Source organism: Diceros bicornis, chromosome 27, assembly GCF_020826845.1.
Source record: "Diceros bicornis minor isolate mBicDic1 chromosome 27, mDicBic1.mat.cur, whole genome shotgun sequence".
NCBI lineage: Eukaryota > Metazoa > Chordata > Mammalia > Perissodactyla > Rhinocerotidae > Diceros > Diceros bicornis.
The window spans coordinates 30,381,483-30,406,083 of record NC_080766.1 but is presented as its reverse complement, the minus strand read 5'-3'; the positions used below and the strand labels follow the sequence as shown (position 1 = coordinate 30,406,083).

The 24,601-nt window shown below is 37.0% G+C and overlaps 1 protein-coding gene across 2 annotated transcripts in view; it reads left to right on the top strand.

The window, feature by feature from the left end:
* GRIK1 (glutamate ionotropic receptor kainate type subunit 1) overlaps positions 1-24,601 on the top strand; it is a 134,000-nt gene that overhangs the window by 99,602 nt on the left and 9,797 nt on the right. Inside the window, exons 14-16 of one of the 2 annotated variants that reach the window (XM_058522990.1) lie at positions 11,543-11,768; positions 16,579-16,829; positions 18,172-18,383. In XM_058522990.1, the coding sequence (XP_058378973.1) occupies positions 11,543-11,768; positions 16,579-16,829; positions 18,172-18,321 (627 nt within the window). In that variant the 3' untranslated portion in view covers positions 18,322-18,383. Of the gene's footprint in view, positions 1-11,542; positions 11,769-16,578; positions 16,830-18,171; positions 18,384-24,601 lie in introns of those variants that run through there. The other variant, XM_058522989.1, reaches the window with a different exon arrangement.

The window sequence follows — 24,601 nt, the reverse complement described above, 5'->3', positions numbered from 1 at the left end:
AAAAATTCCCTGGTCTAATATTGCATCTGCACCAAGGACAATGTTCCCAGCATAGCCTGAAACTTTACAATAGCCTGGAGTGCCGTCTGAGGCACAAAGAGAGAATTCATTAGAATCAATATAGTTTTAGCATCAAGTGAGTTTCATTGTTCATCCTTTTAATTACTTACCCAGAGTAATGAAACTAATTTCTGCCTTGCTTATGGAATAAGCCTTAGTACTTTTATTATCAAATCTCGGATACTGTATCTCCCATAGGAAAAAAAAAAAGAAGGATTTTGGTAGATCCAGGGAGGTTTAGAGATGGCATAAATACCTTAGAGATATAAAGTTCACTTTACTTATGAAGAACACAAAACCTTCAGAAGCTAAATTATCTGCTCAAAGTCACGTACTTAGTCTGTGATAGAGATGGGCTAGAACCTTCTTTTAAGAGGTAATTGTGCATGTGAAAAAAAGGAAAACAGCAGTTGTAACCAAAATATACTTTAAAAACACCTTTGTCAAGGTTTCACACTGAGATTACAAAAAATGAAGTTGTCGCCCCAGGATTGAGTGGACTATTTTGACTTATGAAGAACGTTAATTTAGAAACAAAAAGTAAACACTTCTTTGTATAACAGTATTGGTTCACCAAAATTGATATTACCTATGCAGTAAATTTGGTTTAACCATTAACAATAATAATAATAATTAAAAATTTACTTTATTTTAAGAATAAACTATATCCAGAGGTTTATCAAAAAGCAGAGTGATATAAAAAGTTAGGATTTGCTTTTCCTCTATGTTAGAAAAGATAATTTTAAATATTCTATTTATTTCAAGAAATACGTCATTGGTTTAATGAATGTATAAAGTGTGGTGATTGTTTCTTCCCTGGCCAAGTGTTGTTTGAAGGACAAATGACATTAAATAGATGGCTTTCCAAGCTTCTGAAAGCTTGGATTTTCCTAAAATCGATAGTGTGAAGAGACACAAGTGACCCCAAGCTAGCGATTCATCACAATACTTGTCAGAAACCAGAAAAGTCACCTGCAAGGTGTATAGGACAGAGGGACACTGCCAAAGTAGATCTGGGTCTCTCTGAAAAACTATCTGAAATGACTGACCTCTTTCACCAATATCAAAAAGTTTTAAAGTATCAGGAAGTGGGCGAGTAGAGGCAGAGAAGATTTTACTACCTTCTAGAAGCACATTGCAAATACAGAAGAGGGAGAGGCTGCCCTTTGCAGAAGCAATGGACCTGACTGTGCCACTGTGCAAATGCTCCATGTATTCACAGATTATTCCTTACCCTCATTTTGACTTGTTTCTCTTCACACACCTCTTTGAATATAAAAGGTGCTGGTTCCCATTTTTCCTGGCGGGACCCTGGGGTGACCACATGGAGGTGCGCTCTGCATGGAGGTGCAACGACCATGTGAAACTCTCACAATGGCTGCTCCTGGGCATTTTCAGAGAGGGCTCCTGCCTACTCCCTGGTCCTGAAAATGAGGCACAAGTGAAAGTGTCTCTTAGGTCACTAGGCAAACGATGAGGCAATAAGCATCTCAGGAGAAAGAACGTGGTGGTAGTACCAACAACAACCGTGAGAATAGCAGCCTGTGCTGCACACTGACTCCTAGCCACACACTCTGTCTCTAAACGCTTTCCGTACATTATCTCGTTTTACCCTTATAAAAGCCAACTGAGAGAAGGACTAATATTGTCCCTGTTGTGTGATGGGGAAAATGAGGCACAGCTTGGGTAAAAAACTTGCCCCAAATTTACAAAGCTGGTGATGGAAGAGCCAGGATTCAGTCAGACTTCAGAGAGTTCTAAACCTAGAGTTCTAGGTTCCTGAGGGTGGAGAATGACCATTTTGTCTGCCATTATGTTCCCAGAACCTCAAACAGCACCTGGCACACAGTAGGTGCTCAGAAATATGTTTTCAATAAATGAAAAAATGCACTAATGAATCCTAGTAAAGATGGAATTTTATCAGAGGGAGGGAGGGAAGGAAGGAGCTGAGGAAGTGTCTGTGTTCAGGCTGCTTTAACAAAATAACCACAAACTGGGTGGCTTACAAACAACAGAAATTTATTTCTCACAGTCTGGAAGCTGGAAGTCCGAGATCAGGGCGCCAGCACAGTTGAGTGACAGCCCTCTTCCAGGTGACGGACTTCTTGTGTCCTCACATGGTAGAAGGGGCAAGAAATCTCTCTGGACCCTCTGTTGTAAGACACTAATACCGTTTATAAGGGCTCCACTCTGGTGACTTCTGCATCTCCCAAAGGCCCCGTCTCCTAATACCATCCTCTTTGAGGGTTAAGATTTCAACACATGAATTTTGGGGGGACACATTCAGACCACAGCGGGAGGGATACATTGAGATCCACACACGAAGAGACATTGTTGCCAAGTTCTTTGATTGACAAGTTAGCTTGCCAGCAACACTATTTATCAAGAAGGAATTTATTTGCAAAAAGAGAACAAGGACTAAATCCTTTTTGGTTTTCCCCTTGAGGGAGGCAAGCTGTCAGAAAGCTTGAGAGGGATACACACTCAAGGTTCTTAAGATGGATTATTCCACGAGAGAAAGAAACAGTCCAGCCTTTTAGCTCTCAGTGTAGTTCCACCTTAAGTCACTGAGTGACAGCAGTTATGGTCACAAGGACTCAGTCCTGATCTGCTTCTACATTAATGTGTCACCTCTGCTGTGCCAGTGGGGCCTCCCTCCCTCCCTTTCTCTCTTAATCAAAGACAATATCCTTTCTTAGGTTGTCAAATGAAATAAGGAAAGCTGTATTTGCCTAGTCTAACCTAGCAAAGGTTAGGTCTGATCTGTTGTTGGGTCATAAGCCATTTGCTCAGATGGGTCCCATTGCCACTCAATCACAAAGAAACTTCTAATAAGAAGCATTTTCTCATTATGCACTGTGTAACTTAAAATGCTTTGTTCCCAGAAAAAAAAAAAATATCCCTTTGGCAGCACCCAACTGGTAGAAACTTGTTTTATTCCTTTCAAGTTGATTCTAAACTGTTTTACAGCTAAAGAATAGGCCGTTGCAAGGAGGAAAGGACTATAGAAATTACCAAAATCCATGAACAGACAAAATATACTAATCCCTCACATTTGGTCCCTGGATCACAAGCAAGGGATGTTTTTAGTGAAGTTTCTCCTTGAAAAATGTGGCCGGAAGTTGCTCGCTAAAATTCAATCCAAGTCCATTGGTTTTTTTTCCCCTAGACTTTGTATTCTTGCAGACAGCATGACTTTAGATTTCAGATTTGGGATATTTGATTTTCAAAATGGAAAAAAATAAAATTTATTTTTCTTTTAGTAGCTCAGGTAAGGTTCCACTCTCCACCATCTGAATTCACGTAAGGGTGAGGGAATAAACGGATTTTCATTAGGCAAGTGCTAGGTCAAGTTAAGACCTGTCTGAGACAAGGGAGGCTGAAACAGTTTTCCTTTATGGAGTCATTTGTATGTGGAACAACCACACTGATCGTCAGAGACTGTATTTGCATGAGAGAACTAGGACTAAATCGTAAATTGAATCCCACATACGTTCACAAAGCTTTAGGTGGACACCCCGAGATTCTAGCTGATGTTGTCTGTAAAGAAAAGAATAACTCTAAGGTTTGTGGCCAAGATCACTCAGCTCCTGATGCTTACTAAACGTCACATTTCTCAAGGTCTTCAGCACTCTGAGTCTTAAAGTCTTAAGCACTGTGGATAATGTAATAGCTATTTGACCAAAGGGAGTAGTCACCACTAGGCCAATTAGCAGGACAGATTAAAGAGAAGTAGGCTATTTCATCAACTGTTCAGGGACAGTTGAAGATGTTTTAGGAAATTCTCCCAATATCAGGGGACCATTTCTTTCTCCTTACCAAGCTGTCAATTAACTAATGGACTCTTTATAAGTCATTGTGTTAATAATTCAGAATTTATTTTAAGAGCATTTTTCAATAGACTCCCTGTTATTTTCTACTTGAGATAGTACTAATTAATAATAGGATATTGACTATATTGCTTTCTCAGCTCTCTGCTGGTGAATCAGTCGGTATTTTCAATTGTTTCAAAAGCCTGAACAGTCAAGGTTTTTCCTGCCCTCTCAACTCCCTGAGACCACAACCAGCATCTTAGGAGGTAACAGAGCGCTCAGTTTATAGCCAAGCTCTGTGGACACAACTTGAGTACAGCTTCCCTAAGGCCTATGTGACCCATTTCCCTCTTCTGTATCCAAGAAAATTGACAGCAATGGCCTCCAACTGCTTTTCCTTTCATAATGGAGCGCTAAGATACTGATTTTCTCCATCTCTCAGAAAGTAGGGAACATGCAAAAATTCTATTCTTTCTCCATGTTGTAATTCTATTAATTACCTTTCCAGATAAATGGAATAGTCCAAACTTTGGTCTCTCAGTGACGGTTTAGTGAGTCACATTTTTTTCCCCAGATGAAGAAAGCATTGTCATGAAAAAATCTAATAGCCATTTGAAGCCTAAAAAAAAAGATTTCTCAATGTCCCTTGCAAACCATTATACAAGCAGAATAATGGTTTTAGTCCATTGTTCAGAGACTGGGGATACCAGCCAGTCTTCTCAGGAGACATGACTAACATCAGGTGCTGGGATATAAACTAAAACTTACAGTGAAGTGCTTCAGATCGCGGGTTCTGGAACCTGACGACCTGGGTTCTGATTCTGACTTTACTGCTTATTAACCAAGTAGACCTTGGCAGGTTATTCAAGCTCTCAGTGCCTCAATTTCCCCATCTGTAAGAATACCTAACTCATAAGATTATTGTAAGAATTAAATGACTTAAGAGAGGTGATGTGCTTACAATATTACTTGGCAAATTGTAAACAATAAAAAAGTGAGGTATTATTATCGCCAACAACATCATCACCATTAGCATTCGACACTTACCCCCAGCTATTAGTCTGACTTTTTGAATATCTCTGGATTTAAAAAACTCTAGTTTGCTCATTGATCAGCTTCCTTACCATCAATGACCTCTGGAAGGTATGCCTTCTGCTAATGGACATTAAAATCCAAAGGGAGTGCCGGTGCCCAAGATCTCAGAGACCTTCAGAGGCCAGGATAGACAGGCAGCCCTTGGAAGCCCTTCCTAAGCACATACATTGCATTTGCAGAAGAACCGCTTCCAGATGGTAGGTAGGCAACAGATGGTGAAGCTGCCCTTAGAATTCAGCTCAGAAGCAGAGGGAGGCAGTTCAACTTACTTCAATCCAATTTATATTTTTTCCAAGATCTCCAATATGACTAGCACTTGAGCTTGGCACTGTTAAGAAATAAGAGAGGGAAAAAGGTATACAATTTTGTGCACCGCTTGAAGACCTGAGTATCAATAGAAAAACAAGATGCACACAGACCCATTAATGACAATGCAACATGTGATTAAGAAGCGTGCTTTGTGCAGACAGGAAGTGGTGTGTACATCAGAAGAAGTCCTTGTGAGTCAGACTGGCTAGGAAATATTCATGTGAGAAATGCCGCTCAGTAGAAGCTTGCCTGGTAACAAATCACTATCCTCTCAGACCCAAGCCAGAGGATTACACAGATTAGATCATGATTCAGTTGAAAATTACTTGGATAAAATAAGTTTAAAAAAATCATAACAGGCTTGTCATTTCTGGCTTTCATGGTCTAGGGACTTTGGACTAGCTGTGGGAATAAGGGACTCTCTAACCTTTATAATCTCCTTCCAGGGAGTGGTTAGGTGCTGTCATCAACCCAAAAGACATTTCAAGAAAGTTACTGAGTACCGCACCAGTGGAATTGAAGCAAGGAGCCATTATGGGGAGATAGGTTTCAGACAGAAATAGTCATATAAGGAAGCAGAAGATGAAAGACATTTCTCAAACTTCTCTGAATAGAAAGGCATTCTTTGTGTAATAGCTGTTAGCTTATGTTTGAAAGATCCAGCTAATTTTATCGTCAGTGTCCAAAATGTTAAGTCCCTGTGGACTAAAAGTGTATTTGTCTGGGAAGAAATCCATGAGGTCAGTTAAAGTTAACCTTTTTCAAAGCCAGGTATATTGCCTATAATGGACCAATCTTTAACTCTAGACAAGAGAAAAACATGAAAAATATTTTGGCAAAGGTGTTTAAATCCCACTGAGGGAATATTTTACAGGGAACACACGAATTTTTAAAACCTTAGATATTCTGCAAATGGCATAACTTTCTATCAATTCAAGGTAGGAACATAATCAACTACAATAATCATATTATATACATTTGAAGGACAGATGATCCTCACTACACTATAAATACATTTTTCTGATAGTCTTCCTTCATAGTGATTTTTGTAAATTAAATCATAGGTTTAAAACACCATAAGAATTTATTATTTAATGAAATAATGTATTTAATCATGTGTTAGACAAAATAGTTGTTTTTAAGGCAACTGATGTATCTGTTCCACAAGTTTGGATTTCGACATAGCTGATTTTCATGTTTGTGATTGATTTTTTTTAAGGTTTTTCTTAAATCAGGGTTTACCTAAAGTAAAAGTAAATTGGAGATTTTAAAATGTATTTGTTTTGGGTACAGTATTTCATTTGTTCAATATGCACGTATTTATCACATTTATAAGATCACTTTTGATAACAAAGAACAAATATCAATAATTTACCCCCAGCGTGTATATATATGTGCGTGGGGTTATAGATATTGGAAAAATAAATATATATATATGGATCTATATATAGAATCTGCAGACATATTTGTCTGAAGTAGAATTGCACAGTGATCCATTCTATTGAATAATAGGATTATACATCTTTGCTGTAGAAACCCTATAACCTGGTTGAAGAGATAATGTGATAAATAACACTTCTCTCAGTAAAAATGAAATATTAGAGGTATATGTCTATAAAATGGAGGTTCTTTCAGTCTTAAGACCATATTACACTCCAGAATTTACATACTGTACACGTTATAGCAGAAACCCTGGAACTGAAACCAGTGAAATTGTATGGAATACAAAATGCTGTTAAAGGAAAAAAGATAAACAGTATCCATGTTTTCTTTTAGGTTGCATTTCCTGAAACATTGTCTAATATTTTTGTCTAAACAAATGTAAGCTGCCTAATTTCTGTAACTAGTTCCCATACATTTTGTGATGACTACAAGAGTTACAACAGCTCTGGTTACAATAGAAAGACACCACAGATAGTTACTGGGATTCTTTCTTTAGAAAATTTGTTGATGCTGTTGAAACATTAGCCAAGTCATGAGTTTGATATTCTGTGTATTAAAACAGAGTCAATTCTCTATTGATTAAGAACACAGACCCTGGAGTCAGAATTCTAGGATCAAATCCTGTCTTAATCATTCCTTCATGTGGTGTTCTGTGTACTCATCTGTAAAAGAGAAATAATAATGGTATCTTTCTCATATGATCACTGTGAAGATTAAATAAATTGATATAGGCAAAGTGCTTAGAACAGCGCTTCGCACACAGTAAACACTGCGTGTGCTGGTTATTATTACTATTTTCAATAAGTAGTTTTTAACTGCACACAGACACATTGTAAATCATTTCCCAGTGAGTGTTTAACTTGCCTGCATTATAGCAGAAAAAAGAGAAATAAATGATGGTCATAAAACAGTGATGCAGTAACACTCCGTTATAACAGATTTTAGATGGAAAAAGGCTTCTTTGCTAACAATGTTTCATCAGCATCAGAATAGCCACTTAATCAGGTTTAAACAGACAAAATGAATTTATCTAAACCTGATGCCCTTCCAGGATTAAAAAAAAAAAAAAACCTTGATGATTTCAGGTTTAATAAAGGAGGCCTTTTCAGCTTTAACGACTTTTGCTAAGAAGCTCAGAGTCCTTTACAAATATTCTAATTAACCTTTGACATATTTGGTAAAATAAGAGGTAATCACCATTTCTATTTTTCAAATATATATTATTTAGAGCAATTTAGCAGGTTGAGACTATAGAAGATTTAGAAATGTAAAAACATCCAGACTGTCATTCAAACAGTTTGTTTGGTCTTTTAATATTTATGATAATTTTCCATGAAGTATACTCCTATTTTTAAGAATTATTAAGATTTGTGTCTTAAAAATGGAAAATCTATTAAAAAGGAATAAATCTAATTTAACTACTCCCAAAATAGTACTTTTTGGTCTAACAAAAAATAAACATTACAGAACAGGGCATGACAGAGGACAGAACTCAGGAGGAAGGAGGAAAGAGACCCTAATTCTGTACTGGCTCTTTCACTAACCAGATGTGACCTTCTGGGTGTCATTTAACTGTCTCTGAAGTCAGGACCTGCATAAGTAATATGAAGGGGTTAGTCTAGAGAGTAGAATCTGGGGGTTGAAGGATCCTTAAGTGAAACTCTTCCAACCATGAAGTTCTCCTTGTAGGTTTCCAGTGGTGGAAAACTGACTATGTCCTAAGGTGCTTGAGCTATCTACAGGTATTTCTAACTGTTAAATAATTATTCCTTAGCCACATTTGGAGTCTTCCTGTGAACTCTAAGCTCCCCAGCTTCTCAAGTGGCCCATAATTCCAAATGTGGAATACAAAGGAGCCCCACAACAGCAAACCTTCTAAATGAAGAAAGAGAACGTTAAATGAAAGCAGAAGAGTGCTGTTCTCTGTCCCACTATGGTTGCCATTATTAGGCTGGAGTGAGACTAGCAGGATGGACTCAAAGGAATTTAGAATGTTTCCTATACCTTCAACTTGACCAAGTCCTCCACCAAGCGATAGTTTTCTTACTGAGAAAAGGTTCTGTCCTCGATGCTTCAAAGGAGTCTGTGCCAGCTAGATTTCTCCTCCAGCATCTCACGGAATTCAGGCCAAGAACAACCTTCTACTCCAAGAAGGGAGGAGTAAATGTGGTTGAATTAAATCCATGACCTCCGGCTCCGTAGAGCAGTGTTTCTCAAAGTGTGGTGTGAAGAACGTGCTGACTCAGGGGACATTGTGTTACCAGACTGTGATGAGATAAGGCAAGAGATTGAGAGTAAGAGTTTAGAAGTTTTGTAGCTCTTGGATATTGTGGTGGCACCAAGTGCATGGTTAGTGGATATTTCTCCTTGAGTCTATTTGGGAGGCTGTTGAGTGTTACATGGTGAGTCACATACGGTATGAGCTGCATACTGGTCACATGTAGTAAGACCACAGATGGGCCTGCCGCGGATTGAAAAAAATAGTCCTTCGCTGCAGATAATTTGACAACCACACCTGATAGGGCTCAGTCACAGGTGTGTAGGTTTTGAGTTGAATCTTTTCATCTCCTCCCGTGTGCTTCAATTCCTGGATGCCTAAAAGGACTCCTCACACTTCTTCTGCTTACCATGAATGAACTGATCATTTACTTGTTTTGTCCTCAACTTCCGTAGACCAAAAATTCAGTTTTCTAAATATTTACAGCGTTCATTTGCAATAAAATTTAAATACAGCGGAAAAACATAGATGTTGCAAGGAATCTTCTTATGGAGACTGACTCCTGGTTTTTATTAATGTGATACCAAGTAGGAAATTGTCTCAGGGAATAATATCAGCCCATAAATATAAGCTATATTGTCCCAGGTAGATGAAATAAGATTAGAATTATTCTCGGAAGAATTTTGGCAACATGGACATCCACTTACCCCAAATCAGCATGATACAGTGACAAGAGCATTGAATTAGAAGTCAAGAGTCCTGGGGTCCAGTATTAGCTCTGATATTAACTAGTTTTGTGACTTGCATGAAGCCTCCAAACCTTCTGTACCGAAATTTCCTCCTCTGTGAAAACAGCAGTTTGAATGAGTCTATTTCTAAAGTTTCTGACAACGTTAAAATTTCATACTTCAAAGAAAATTATTTTCCCTTAAGGTATTTTCCTGATGGAGGAATAATTTTCCCAGCTGTGCATTTACTGCCAAAAGACAGACTGACCTCCCTGTACTTGTACAAGTAGGTTTTTATTATAAATTTAGCATTATCTGACTCTTAGAGGCTAAAATCACACAACAAATGAGGCTTTGACCCAGACCCCAAAACATGCCTTTGTCGTGGAGACATGAGCTCCAATTTATAGATCTCTTTGGGGTTGAGGAGTAATTCACAGGGGCCTAATCATGACAGAATGGCTTCCATAAAATACCAGTATCTATAAGATACTAATTATTGAATTGTTGTTTGTCTCACAAGACCTTTCTCCAGGGGCTCTTCAACTGCCTAACAATCCAAAATAAAGCCATCTGTCCCCCTCATCTCATAAAGCCTACAGCATTAACCCAGGTCTTAAATAGAGTTAGAAATTGAGTGAGCCCCCAGGAACACTTGAGCATGAATAAGCACGGTAGAGGTGATTCCACAGGTATTCCATTTATTGCTTATGACCCCAAATCATGTTTTAGGCTTCTCTGCACTCCTGAGATGATACACCCTCTGTCCACCAAGAAAGCTCTCTAGTGTGTGTGGGCACCTTATATATACGTGAGAACTAGAGTTGGCTCAGAATTATCAGCAATTCCCATAATGTCTTTTGTGTTCGAAATAAATGGAGGGGAGTGTTGATGCAAATAAAGACAAATTCAGAAAAAAAATGGAACAATATAGAAATTACAGAGTAAAATGTAAATTATCTATTCATAGATCACTATTCAAAAGAATAGAAAATTTGTATCTAAGCAATATGAAAACCTAAGCAGTATATTTTAACAAAGAAAGTAAGATAATGAGATAGTGGAATGTCGAGATGCATACGTAATACATATCATATGTCTGGTTTATTACTGAATCTGTCAAAAAGCTGAAGAATAAGGGAAAAGACAAAATCATAGAACACTTTGAAATGAAATATTCAGTCCTCATATCTAAAATATAATAGCAATTAAAAATTGAATATATATATAAAAAGGCATATAAACACAGTGCAAAGAGTTTTCTGATCTGAATTTTAATTTGAGCATTTGTATTCTAAGTTTTCTAGAAAAGATAAGAATGAATAGCAGTTCTTTCTTAAATAAAGCAGAGAAAACCTTTGATTCACCCGAGGTCTGTCCTCAGCAAAGAAATACTGGATCAGGTGTTGAAAGGTATATACTAAAAAACAGTAAAACAGTGCCTGCTGAAGTTGAATGGTTGAAGGGAAATGGAGTAAAAGTGCAGAGTCCCGGAGTGAGCTAGTAACTCCTTGGCCCACTGGGCCGTGGCGACTTGTTCTTAAGTGGCCACTGTTCATTAGTCAAATGCTATCATTGATACCAATGTTCTTTCTTCCCTAACTGAAATCAGCAAAAGGACTTTGAGCCAATGTCTTACATCAATTGGGCGAGATCCCCTTTTCTCAATAGCTGCCTCACTGCTTCCAAGTATTTTCCTGTAGTGAATTGTGCTTTTCTCAACTACCAAACTGAAGTCCCAGGATCATCTACCTTGGTTTCCTACCCGCAGAGAAAGAATCTTCCCTACACTATGTGAACCAGTGGGATTTTGAATAGCTTTAGGACATATTTTCTCAGCACTCTTCTGCTGGTGGGTGTGCTTTCTTTCCCTGCAGAAATCAAAGATATCCACCTATGAGAAGATGTGGGCTTTCATGAGCAGCAGGCAGCAGACTGCCCTGGTGAAACACAGTGATGAGGGAATCCACCGAGTGCTCACCACTGACTACGCCCTGCTGATGGAGTCCACCAGCATTGAGTATGTGACACAGAGAAACTGCAACCTCACTCAGATTGGGGGCCTCATTGACTCCAAAGGTTATGGAGTGGGAACACCTATAGGTAAGAGAGGCAAGGCATTAGCCGAGACTGAGATGGGCAATGTCAATTACAAAGTATAAAAGGGATTGGACTCAGAGATATCTAGTCCACATTCTGAGTAGGTCTACAATGCCTTTAGCAGGCTAATAAATAATAGAAATGCCCATATATATCAGAGGCATGTTCTGAATGGAAGATTCCCAGATATTTAACCTAATAAACCTTCAACTCACTATTTCTTTCAAGTTCCACTACTATATATCCGAGCATATAGATTTTATTATTTTACCCCAAACAAATATCTTTAAAAGAATATCTTCCTAGTTAATCCTCTTCACATTATTTTCTTCAGTACCTATACACGCCTATATAGTTTTCCTACCTTAAATTATATTAGAATATAACAAAATGAATTATTCATATAGACGACAAAAGTTAAAGGTCTAGTGTTCCATGTAAATGGAGAAGCAAAGCTATACCTGTCAAAAGAAAAAAGGTAAAGATTAAATTATAATTTGCTCAGGCAATATGCTAGATTCAATCATTGATAACTATCTAAAACCTCCAAATATTCCTAATCCTTGATTTTGTACCACTGCTCTCCCTAGGGATATTATCACCTTGGAGGCATACAGACCCACACAGTGACGTCTTCTTGCATGTCTAGGACATGGAACTATATTCTGTATTCAAAGACGATTAGTGATTCCCTCTCTATAGAAAACTTCCTCTCTATTTCCCTTTCTATAGAAAACTGTATTGTGTAAGGTTCTGATATGATGGCAATCTGCTCTTCTCAAGTGAGTCATTGGTAATTTTCTGATAAGCATTCCAAAAGGGAGGAATCAGAGGCCATCTTAGACCACTGGGGTAGTCTAGTAAGCAGAAATCTTAGTTACAGTCAAGTCAGATAATTAAGGACCCAAGGTAGATTATTATTTTTGTTGTTTGAAAGGGATTAACCAGTTCAACCCTCAACATTAAACAGGGATCACAAACTCAAATGCTTACAGGAGCCAAGCCAGTATAATTCAATAAAGGTTGTTTGTTTCAAGAGGCAACATGGAATGGTAGTGACTATGGAGAATTAGAGACCACACGGCTTTTCTAAAGGGGGCAGTTGTCTTTCAGGTCAGTCAATCATAGACAGGTGGGAATTGGAGCATAACTTTGTTAGATATTCCCTTTTTTATGAAAAAAATTTCAGATTTTAGGTGAACTGTCCTGATGTTTTAATTTGGCAATACATTCATTTAAAAAAAAAGACTATGTAGCTCATATTCAACTTTTGACCAATACTAATTTGATTAATGAAATAAAAGTCAACTTTCTCCACTTTTTACCAGGAATACACAAACAACTGACTCTGTGCTATCTATATGGCCTTAGAAATATATGTTATGAAGAAATTAACTTTATTATTATTGTTATGTATGTCTTCTAAATAAATCTGCCTAAAATTGGGCTACCTTCTTGCCCCTTTATTTCCAATAACTTTTCCTGCTGAAAACACCAATATTGCTAGTGAAGTGTATATTTTTTTCCCAAGTGCTAAGCTCTCCTATAGTTAAGTAAATATGTTCTGCAGGGGGCTCAGTGGGATTGTTAGACACCAATCGAAAGGAGAGTATGCTTCTTTTTGATTTGAAACACAGTGTCCTATCTCCCTAACCAAGATTTGTCACCTCATTTTAGATAATAGGGGTGGGGGAAGCTAGACAGATGATATTTTTCATATCCCATCATTGCTAATTTTAGTCAAATGGGCTGTAAGTCAGACAAGAACACCTTGTGCCTTTGCCTGAATTTTTCAAAATCAAGACCTTAGGATTGATTATAATATATTCTGCATCTTCTTAGAAGGGCGACTGTAGTTTCTTAATAAAAGCATCTTTAGACTAAATTATAAAGTTGAAAACTACACTTTTATCATTCCATCCTTCACCCCATAACCTCACCTCCATCACCTTTTAACATCCCTCTTGCCCACCACATTTCTTGTCTGGTAATGATAGAAAATAGCAATGTGTATCACTCCTTCAGAGAGTATTTGCACTTTAATATGAGACTTTTAATGGGCATTTCTTATACGGAATGGAATATAACTCTAAAGCTAAAATTTTGTGGGGGAATGGGGAAGAAGCAAGGGGCTCCTTTCTGCAACATTCCTGAATTAATGCAGCATATTGAAAACTACTCTGCCTTCATGTGAATGAGGATGACCCTCTGATGAGTATCACTATACTTTATAAAATATGATATAGAGAGATTTGAATGTTCCAGTTCAGTCTACTTTTTGCCAACCTCATCCATACTCTGACATACAAGTTCCAAAGTTGAAGAGTCTTTCCCCCTTCCTAGATGAAAAGAAATATACTCCAGGAATTTTTCATAGTGGTTATAAACCTGTCATGCTTTTAAACCAAAAACAATGAAGGAATAATTGGAACAGATGGCAGACCTCAGAGAGAATACATCCATTGGGAGTACAGCTGTTGGATAAATTTGTGAGATGTTTCTTCTATGATGAATTGACTCTTTAAGAAAGATCAGTCGCTATTCAGGAAGATCTGTGTGTATCCATATATATTTTTTCAAGTGACTCGTAATAAATCACTTCCAATGCCATTTGGTCCATTTAAGCAACAGCAATAACAACAAAGATTAAAGCTAAAATATGTTCAGATATAAAAATTCTCCACACACTTCGGGTCTTGCTCTGACCGACTCCCTTAAGGCTCCAAATTCTTTCCCATAGTCAAAGACTGGCAAAGTCAGTTCAGTCATGACACAAAATTGAAGATTTTGCTCCTTAGAGAGTCTCAGGACAGAAGTTCTGGAAATGTGCCTCCTGAGGAATTTAAATTAAAACTTTAAGAGAAAGAGTGGTAAGGCTTAAACAGGTTACCAGGAGGCTAAAAATTACCTTCCTTAGGGACCAACTTTAAACAGAGATCCGATCTGCATCTGTCTGAAATGTTTTAGGTATTGCCCAGCCTGAAGGCAGAAGGAGAGCATTAGTCAGCATTTACTGAGTGCCCACTGTGTATACTGCTATGATTACGGCTGTAACCGTGACTGTACAAATCATTCTTACGCTCTTCAAAGCACTTTCATATACTAAAGCAAAGCTCTCCTGGTTCCCTTAATTGCTCACACGCTATGGGTATTTTAATGGTGCTAATTTTAACACTAGCCATTATTCTAGGGGTGTTTAAGCAGGCAGCCAGTATCTTTTAACTTGGCTTTCAAGAGTCATTTTCTCACCAAAAATCCGTACTCTTAATTGACAAGCCACAATCTAACTCCAAAACATTTTGCTCTTCCTTTAAACTTGATTTTGAGTACTGACAATGACTTTAGGAAATATTGAGAGGAAATTTTTAAAAAAATGACAAACGCCACGATGTTAACCCTCTGCTTTTCTATCTTAAACCATGCCATAGAACATAGGTAAATGTGGAGGTTGAGGGGGAGGGGGGTGCAGGGAGTGGAAGGAGAAGCTTTCATGGAGATAACCTAAGAGAAAAGCAAGGAGAATTGAGTTAATTCTTGGCTCTGCCAGTAACTATTACTTTCACTCATACTTTCACATCCTAAATTTCTTCAATTCTAAAATAAATGGACTGGACTGTAGGATTCCTCAGATCTCTTCTGGTTCTAAGATGCCATATCTTTCTATTTGCTATTTTTTGGGATTTTTCTATTTCCACCAAGAAGAACTTTAAAGTTTGCAAAAGGAAAGAGCCAAGGTGGACTACTTTCCGACCGAGGAAAAGAAATGCTAACAAAAATTCTTAGCATCCAAGGAGAAGTTGAATAAAAGAATCTTACCATCTTTTTATCTCTTCCTTTGCATTGATTAACATAGGAATCCAGTAGTGGGCAAGCTATGGCTACAAGCAGATGTCAGCGTAATTAAAAGTTCAATGCAATTACTAGAAGATAGAGTATAAATAACATCAAAAAAGTCCTTGCAAATTCTCCAAACCTAACTGAATTTTGTAAGACCTTCGAATTATTCAAAACTTACCTTAATATTATCTTAATAGGTGTATTAGCCAGTATGGACTAATTACTGTAAACAACATCTGCAAATTTTCAGTGACTTATACAGTAGATGTTTATTTCTTGACCTTGTTATGGTCCAATGTAGTTTGAAATAGAGATTCTGTTTCATGCAGTCATCCTGGGACCCAAGGTCTTTCTAATTGTTTTTTCTACTATTCCTAGTGACTTGAAATCCTTTCCTTCCTGCTGCATATTTGGGGAAAGGGAGAGAGAGAATAGAGGATCATGTTGGGAGGATTTAGGAGACAGGACTGGAAATGGTCTTATATCGCTTTAGCTCCAATGGCTAGAAATCAGTCACACCAACATTCTGAATTGTGAAGGAGACTGGGAAATGTCTAGCTACACCCCTTGGAAGAAGAGGAAATGGCACTGGTGATCATCTAGCCAGGCTCTCAATACTAGACAACCAAAAGCCTAGAAAAAGTAGAATCTAAACAATGAAATTCCCTAACTTGGGAAAAGACTCATGAAAATCTTACCAGAAGCAGAAGTATGTCACAGAATTCCCAGCTCAGCTTTTCCTTATTTTAGAAAGAACAGATAGTCTAGGCAAGAGTTAATGTCAACGTGTCAGTTCTCCTCTTTCCAATTATTTAGAGTCTTCAAAATAGAGAATTCAACTTTCATGCTCTTTGCCAGTCAATTTGTGCATGAGGGTTTCCCAACAGCCATAAAGTAGTTACCTCTAAGACAATAATCCTTCTTGACATCTTCTTCAACCCTTTAGTGACCAACATCCAAATGACCTTACTTACAGGTTCTCCGTACCGGGATAAAATCACTATTGCTATTCTTCAATTACAAGAAGAGGGGAAACTACATATGATGAAAGAGAAGTGGTGGCGGGGAAATGGCTGCCCTGAGGAAGACAGCAAAGAGGCCAGTGCTCTGGGAGTAGAAAATATTGGGGGCATCTTCATTGTTCTGGCTGCTGGACTGGTGCTTTCAGTATTTGTAGCCATTGGAGAATTTGTATACAAATCACGGAAGAACAATGATATTGAACAGGTGAGTCATCTCTTTCTAGGACTGGGTAGTTTTTGGTTTGTATTATCTGTCCTAAGTTTGGGGGTTTTAAGGATGCTTGCCTTTCTTTTTATAACAGTCTATTGAATTAGATGCCCAGAAGAGCCATTTTTGAGTTAGAGCAAAGAGCTATTGAATCCCTGCCAGGTGCTGCTGGCACTGCAGCCCATCATTTATTAATGAGAAGAAGGGAGCGCCTTATACACTAAATCCAATTAGCACTATTTGGCATGATGGTGCAGAAATTCCAAACTCAGTTAATTTCTTGAACAGTTATTTGCACTTAAAATAGAACTTCGATAGAGCAAGGAAGAAATAAAACCAAAATTGGAAAAGATGTAAAAAGATCTTTGAGAGAAATGTTACCATCCCTTAAGTGCTGAGCACAGTACTAATGCAAAACAATTTATATAAAGATGTAAATGTAGTATTTTGAAATTGGGCATTTATCTCGATCGAAGTATGATTTGTAAAAGAATAATTCACCAATTCTTTTTTGCCAGGAATATGATAAACAATACGAAACAACAAAAAAATATATATTAAAGACTTTATTTTTCCAAATCGTGTTTAGGATTATAGGATGATTTCCACAGGCAATCATTTTTGCCTGTTACTTTTATTTTTGAAGGAAATCACAGCAGGGACTTACACTCTACTAAATAAGATGATTGGGACTTAAAATAATTTCTTCATAAACATACTAGAATAAACAACACAAAACTCATGATCATTGTAGTGCACGAGGCTAGCCATTCAATTTAAAAATATTGTTAGAATTTCAAGACTATGAAATATTAATAACAGGGCTATTTTAATGCTCAGTTGTCACTGTCTTGAAATTCTTAATAAATTTTGATCAAAGAGTCCCACATTTTTATTTTCCACTGGGCCCCACAAACTATGTAGCCCGTTCTGATTAATAATCTCATTCTAGTCCCACTTCTTTTAAGCAGAAACCATCCTTAAGTTCCCAAAGCTGGGGATGATTATTACAACCTGGTTTCATCATGAAAATTTTCCCAAAAATACAAGATAGTTGTGAGAAAATTAAGCACCCCTTTCCTCGACCTTGTTAGAGAAAACCGTCTTTAACTAAAAGGGAGAATGGACTTATCTTCTTTGTTTTAACTTTCAATTTGCTCTTGAGGTGTCTTGTTTTATGCAACTAATTTGACAAATAAAAGCTTGTATTTGTTATGCTTTAATGTGCTTCTCATAATTACCAGCTTCGTTTGATTTAAATTTTCATTTAAACCCTCATTTTTCACTTCTGATTTATTCATTTTTCTATATTTTTTTTCTTATTTCTTTTGCATGCAAGGCTTTTTGTTTCTTTTATGGACTGCAGTGTAAGCAAACCCATCCAACCAACTCCACTTCAGGAACCACTTTATCTACGGATTTAGAATGTGGCAAATTAATTCGAGAGGACAGAGGGATTCGGACACAGTCCTCAGTTCATACTGTGTAATCAGTTAAAAAAAAAAAAGAAAAAGGTGTGCCCAGTAGAAATTGTTTCTGCTAATTGGTGTTGTCGATGATATGTATTTATTAAGCACAAATACCCGTAATTCCCTATCCCTTTAAGATAGGAAAACTCATGTACATTGAATTCAATGCACTGGAAACAGATGTGCATTGTGTGTTGAAACAGGGGCATATCAGGGGTATATAGACTCCAAGAAATGTGTCTTTACAGGAATCTGCTATATCATCAAGAGAATGGTTATCTTAGTTCTACCTTCATGCATTAAAAATAAGTGACTGTTTCCTCATGAAAAAGTAGATTCATACTTTCAACAGTGCAAAGCATGAAAACAAAATGCTACTTTTGTGGAATTCTTTCAGTCTTTGTGAACTTTTTTCGTCCTCTTTCCTTCTTCTTGTCCCATACTTTCTGTAGATCCACACACTTTCAAACTACCCAAAGCCCTATCTTTTTATTATAACTCCGTAACAATGTCAATTTTTATTTCAAATTGACTCCATTATTTAAAATGTATTATTCACACAAAGACTCAAGGACATCTTAGATTTTAAAGATTCAAAAACATGATCCAGAAAATGAAAATTAAACTTGAAACCTCTGATGTCAGAAATGAGCATGAGCCAAGCTGAACATCAGTCAGGAAGACACAACACAGCCAAGAATGATCCTTGGGTAGAAATTCATTAACATCAAGCTCTCAAGTAACATTTACTTGTAGAGCTTAACAATCTTCTGTAGGTTCAGATGGGTAGTATGCTCAGAGTCTCTAAGGAACTGTGATTTTTTTTCAAGCTATAGATTATTACTTGCAAGCTCCAAGCAAAATCCTAAGCTAAGAACCAATGCATAGCATCTTCCATTTTCCACTCGCTCGCCCTCACTCTTTGCATTGATGAACATCTTTTCACGAGATGTTATTTCATTCCCTTCCCACTCACCCAGGATAGAGTGCTTGTTCCTGTAGCAATCTTTTCTGAGCATTGCCACTTTCCCACACATTTCTCTGGATCCTTTGCCATTATCAATTCATTCGAAGTGTGTTGGGGAGAAGGGCAAGAAGGAGAAAATAAATAGAGGAAAGAATTTCCATACACATTAGTTACAGATCTCTGTAGATTTATTTTGCACCTGCATTCAAAGTGCTGTAAATAATTCCCACTCTAACTCAGCTTGGTGACATGGAAAGCCAACTGCATACTTAATTGGTTGTGACAAAGGATGTCGGCTTTCCGCTGGGTTTGTTTCCTCTTCACAGCGAGTAGGGGAATTGAAGATGCCTTTAATCTTCCCCCGATATGGGATCAGTTGGTCTTTGTTCTCCTTAATGAGATTACCTTTTGACATATGAAATGATCCCCCAAAACATATTTCTCAGAAGTAGAGATGTGCCATCTGTGCAATCATGTAGCATTTTGCCTTCTCTTTGCTCAGCTTTAAATGGATTCCAATTTTTGAATCACAAGTCTTTCCAATCAACTCTACATTTCTCCAGTAAAGTATATTCAGGAAAGTTGACTCTTGCCCTGATTGTTTCTCAATCTTGCTTTCTTCTTTAAATAAATGTACTTTTAAGAAAATATCTATAAATTACACTAATATTTATTTACTGTTATTGAAGTGAAACCAGCGTACAGTTTGCCCTAGGTCAGAGTTCACGTTTTCATAATCAATAGAATCAGATGTTGGAATAAATATTATATTGTTCTTAGTTTTATATTTTACTGATTCTGTATAAGTTTATATTTCAAAGGACTATTTGATAAACCAAAATTCTACCAAAAAAGTTTAAAGGTAATTGATGAAGTATAGACAATCAGGGTTACAGTAACAAAACTTGCCTTTCTATAGAGACTATCCTTTAAAAGTGTAATTCAGAGCTTTGGATAAAGAAATGATCCTTTCCAAAAATTAATAATTTGTATACTACTTTAAACTGTATACTGCCCAATTCTGATATATATATATATATACTATTTTATGGTTTTCAAAGTGTTTTCACATACAGCATTACATTTGATCCTTTCAGCAATTTTATTTCAGTTTTACTAACAAGGAAATAGATATCAGAGTCAGTAACCTGGAGTCGTAGACTTTACAATCAGAAGAGAATTTTATAAATCAGCCCCACTTAGGTTCAAGTTCTAGTATGGTCACATGCTGAATGACTGTAGACAAGTGACTGAATGTCTAAGAGCTTTGGTTTCTTAATATGTAATACTGGGATATAATTTCTAGGTCATAAGGTTGTATCAAAAGACTATTTTTCAAAATAGGTTCCATTGGCAAGTGTTACTCAAATAAGATCTTCATAATCAAGCAACCCATGGAGCACTATGCTAAGTGTTCCTTTACTGAATGACATCTCAGTGTGTTTAATATGTTATGATGCATTGAGAATTTTCAACAACATGGAAAAGTATCCAGCATGTCCCAAAATTATTAGATCGCAGAATCGTTTCTCTCCAAAACATCTTAACAGATCAGTGTTCCACAGATCATATTCCAGAGATCGCTGGTGTGATAATGTGTTTCATCCAGTGATAATGTACAAAACATCTTATACCATGCCTGACACATAGTTGCCATTCAATAAGCAATGGTATTTATTATTTAGGGTAATTTTTTAACTTCTCTGAGCCTCAATTTCCTCATTTGTAAAATTAAAATAATATATTGATTTTATGTATCTGCTATGAGAACTAAATGAAATAATATAATGGCATAGAAAGTGAAATCATACATAAATGTCCTGTTAATAAATATTGGTTAACAGATGTTAGTTCCTTATAGAGATATTAAACATTGCTCTCTGGTCACATGGGCAGTAAGTAAAATTTATCAAACATCTTAAAACAGAGTCTAGTTTGGAAAACAGTTTTTCCAACTTAGAAGCTCAAACTATATAAGACCACTTTTCCTCACACAAGCATCAAAAATCAATGTCAAGGTCATTGCATCCAAGAGAAGGACCCAAATTGGCAATACTTGAGGATCTGTAGGGGAAGTGAGAGTTCATCTCTAGAAATTCTAATTTAATTAGTCTGAAATGGGGGCAGGACAGTAGCAGCTTTTTAGGGCACCCAGTTGATTCTAGTGAGTAGTAGTGATCTAAAGCAAAATCTTATGTGCATAAGTGGCACTCAATAAATCGTTGTTGTTTATGGATTGTTGTAGAAAGGTAGGACCACTCATTCCAAGCAACATATACAGCACGTATTTAGCATCCAGTATTCAATAGACCCTTTCTAGGGAAAATTCAAGAAGAAACTGTGCACATCTTAGAGACAGAAATTTCATTACATTCAACTGATAATCTTCGTGTTTCATTGTAAAACGGTGCTAGGCCAGCTCAAAATGGTCACGTAGATAGTTTACATCTCTCTGTGCCCTTTTTCCCCCTTGAGGAACCTCCATCCATTTCAGACACTCAGGTTCGTTATACTCTCCCCTTTCTCCTTTTATACACACTCTCAGACAACCAATTCTTGCCATCAAGGAAATGACCACTAAGACCCTAGTGACCCCACCAGGGACCATTGAATTTTAAGTGAAATTTAGGAAAAAAGGCTTGAACATGAGAGAAAAATTTTCTAACTCTCTTTTTTTACCTCATTAGTTCTCAGACTTCAGTGTACCCGGAATCACCTGGGGAAATCATTTAAAATGCAGATTACAGGCTCTACCTCCAGATCCTTCTGCAGTGAGCATAGTCCAAGAATTGGTATTTTTAACAAAACCTGAAAGTGAATGCTTAAAACTAGTTGTACACATTAGTTTTCATAAAAGTTAAACTATAGCAGCTGACTCCCAAATTAGGTCATGTACATAAGTTTTCATTAAAACTATCTTCAATAAAAGAGTTAGTTTTTGTTAAAAAACAACCTTTCTTACATGAGTTTTTTTCCCCAACCATTCTAAATATGGTTGTTTTACTTAAAAGTAGTTGGCGAGCGTGAATTTTCTTTAAAACTAGATTGAAGAGGGCCCCGTGGCTTAGCGGTTAAGTGCGCGCGCTCCGCTGCTGGCGGCCCGGGTTCGGATCCCGGGTGCGCACCGACGCACTGCTTCTCTGGCCATGCTGAGGTCTCATCCCACATACAGCAACTAGAAGGACGCGCAGCTATGACATACAACTATCTACTGGGGCTTTGGGGGAAAAAGTAAATAAAAATTATTAAAAAAAAAAAAACAAAAACCTAGATTGAAGACAGCCGCTTTACTTCAAATTAGGTGGTGTGAGTTTTTAACACTAGCAGGTTATCTGTGATTATACTTTAAGAAATATTGTTTAAAGTTAGGAAGAGAGCAGGGAGGTTTGCAAAGATTGAACAAGTACATCAGCAACTATGTATCACGTGATGTCTAGTTTGTTTCCTAACAAGCGTGTATAATCTAATGCAGTAAGGGAAGAAATAAAGCTTATTTTGTTTTAGACTAAAATTATAAATTGAATTATTTTAGAGTTTTTCCAGCAAAATTGGAACTACCTAAGGAATACGTGATGGGTAGAGATCATGCCCTTGGGAAAATCAGGGGATTCTATGATTATAAACCTATCCAAGGAAAATTATTTCCAAATACCTCACTGCATTTGACTTGCATTATATTATGTTCTATATGAGCCATCTGTGGCAAAGTAGCAAAACAATAAATCCCAATTAGTTTCCAAATCCATGACCCTCATGCTATAAGGTCTCTTTCTCAGTTAGCAATTTAAAAGTCGCCTGAACAGCCTGGAAAATCAAAAGGAAAGCAAAGCATTCTTTCTTCTTGTACTATTTTCTGCACATCTAACTGTACCAAATGGCATTATTAATTAACTCTTAGAGATAATGAAAAATTTCTTCTCGATGCTACAGTTTTAACTTGCCTTTAGGAACCATCTCATTATGCTTCTCACAGTTATGGCATTTTATGTCCAGATGCACAAGCATACTAAAATCATTTTTGCTTGCAAAATCCTCTCCACAGAGACTGATATCATGGAAAATGGGATTCTCCTTTAAATTTTCAAAGAAATTCTATTTGCAAAGATAAGGGCATTCTTGTGTTAGAAAACCAACATTACAAATGTGTTGTGTGCTTTACATCCCACAGAATCTGAGCTTTGTAGTTGTCAGCCCAAATACAGTCAATTGCCAAACTGCACAACAGTGTGTTTCCATGTCACAATCCAGATACACACAAAAATAATGAGTAAGACCTGAGTGATGTAATGAAGTTACTGTAGTTCCCCCTATCAATTAAAAAAATTTAATTTAGCTTGACTGTAATTTTCTTTCTGCCCAATTATTCAACTGGATTGTTCAGAAGTAAAATATTCAAATATTCAGATTTTTCAACTTCAAAAAGGGAATGTTGCCCTGATCACTTAGTCTTTACCAACCATAAGAACTAAGAAACTACCGTCCATAGATAACCTACCCTGAAGTGGTATTTATCTTTCCTCAGTGTCCCTTAGCACATTATCAGATACTTCCAAGTGGCCTCAGCTTTATTTCTTCTGTAGTCTGATCAACTAATTTAGCAAGTTATTTGGAGAAATGTCTTTAATCAAATTGTTTCTATAATTGTGCAAAGAGGCTTTCTTTCACCTGGAAACCCAAACATTTACTAATTAACAGAGAGGCCAGAAGGCAATTAATATCCATTTAGAAACAACTTTTCCAATGTACAAGTTGGTACTGTCTTATAAACCAAATGGACTCTGAAAGATGTTTGTGGCCCAACGGAAAGGTGACTTGGGAATCACAAGCCAAGAATTCAGGTCCCTGTGCTGCTGCTGAATGGCTATGTGACTTTGGGTAAGTCATTGCACTTCCCTCGTCTTCAGTTTCCTCATCTGTGGAATGAGGGGGGTGCATTTAATATTCTCTTCCAACTACAGTATTTTTTAAGTCTAGTAGAAAGTGGGAAGGAAATAAAAATATAGAAGCAGTGGGGAAAAAAAGCTTGGAGATTTTATATATATGTATAAAATATATATATATAAAATATTTAAAATATATATGTTTAATAAGATTGTGTGGTTATCTTGAACACATTAAATTCTTATAGCAATCAACAGAATTACCTTGCCCTGCCAGTACTTCTGGATGGAATGGCCTACTCTGGATATAGAGAAAACCAGCCATCATGGCGTCAAAGAATGAGAGGGTTCCCATTCAGTCAATCATAAACAAATCATCACAAACACAGGGAAGGTTACAGAAGTAAAATCATTCTTGACTTTGATTAGCCTACAGACTTGGTTAAAAAAAAA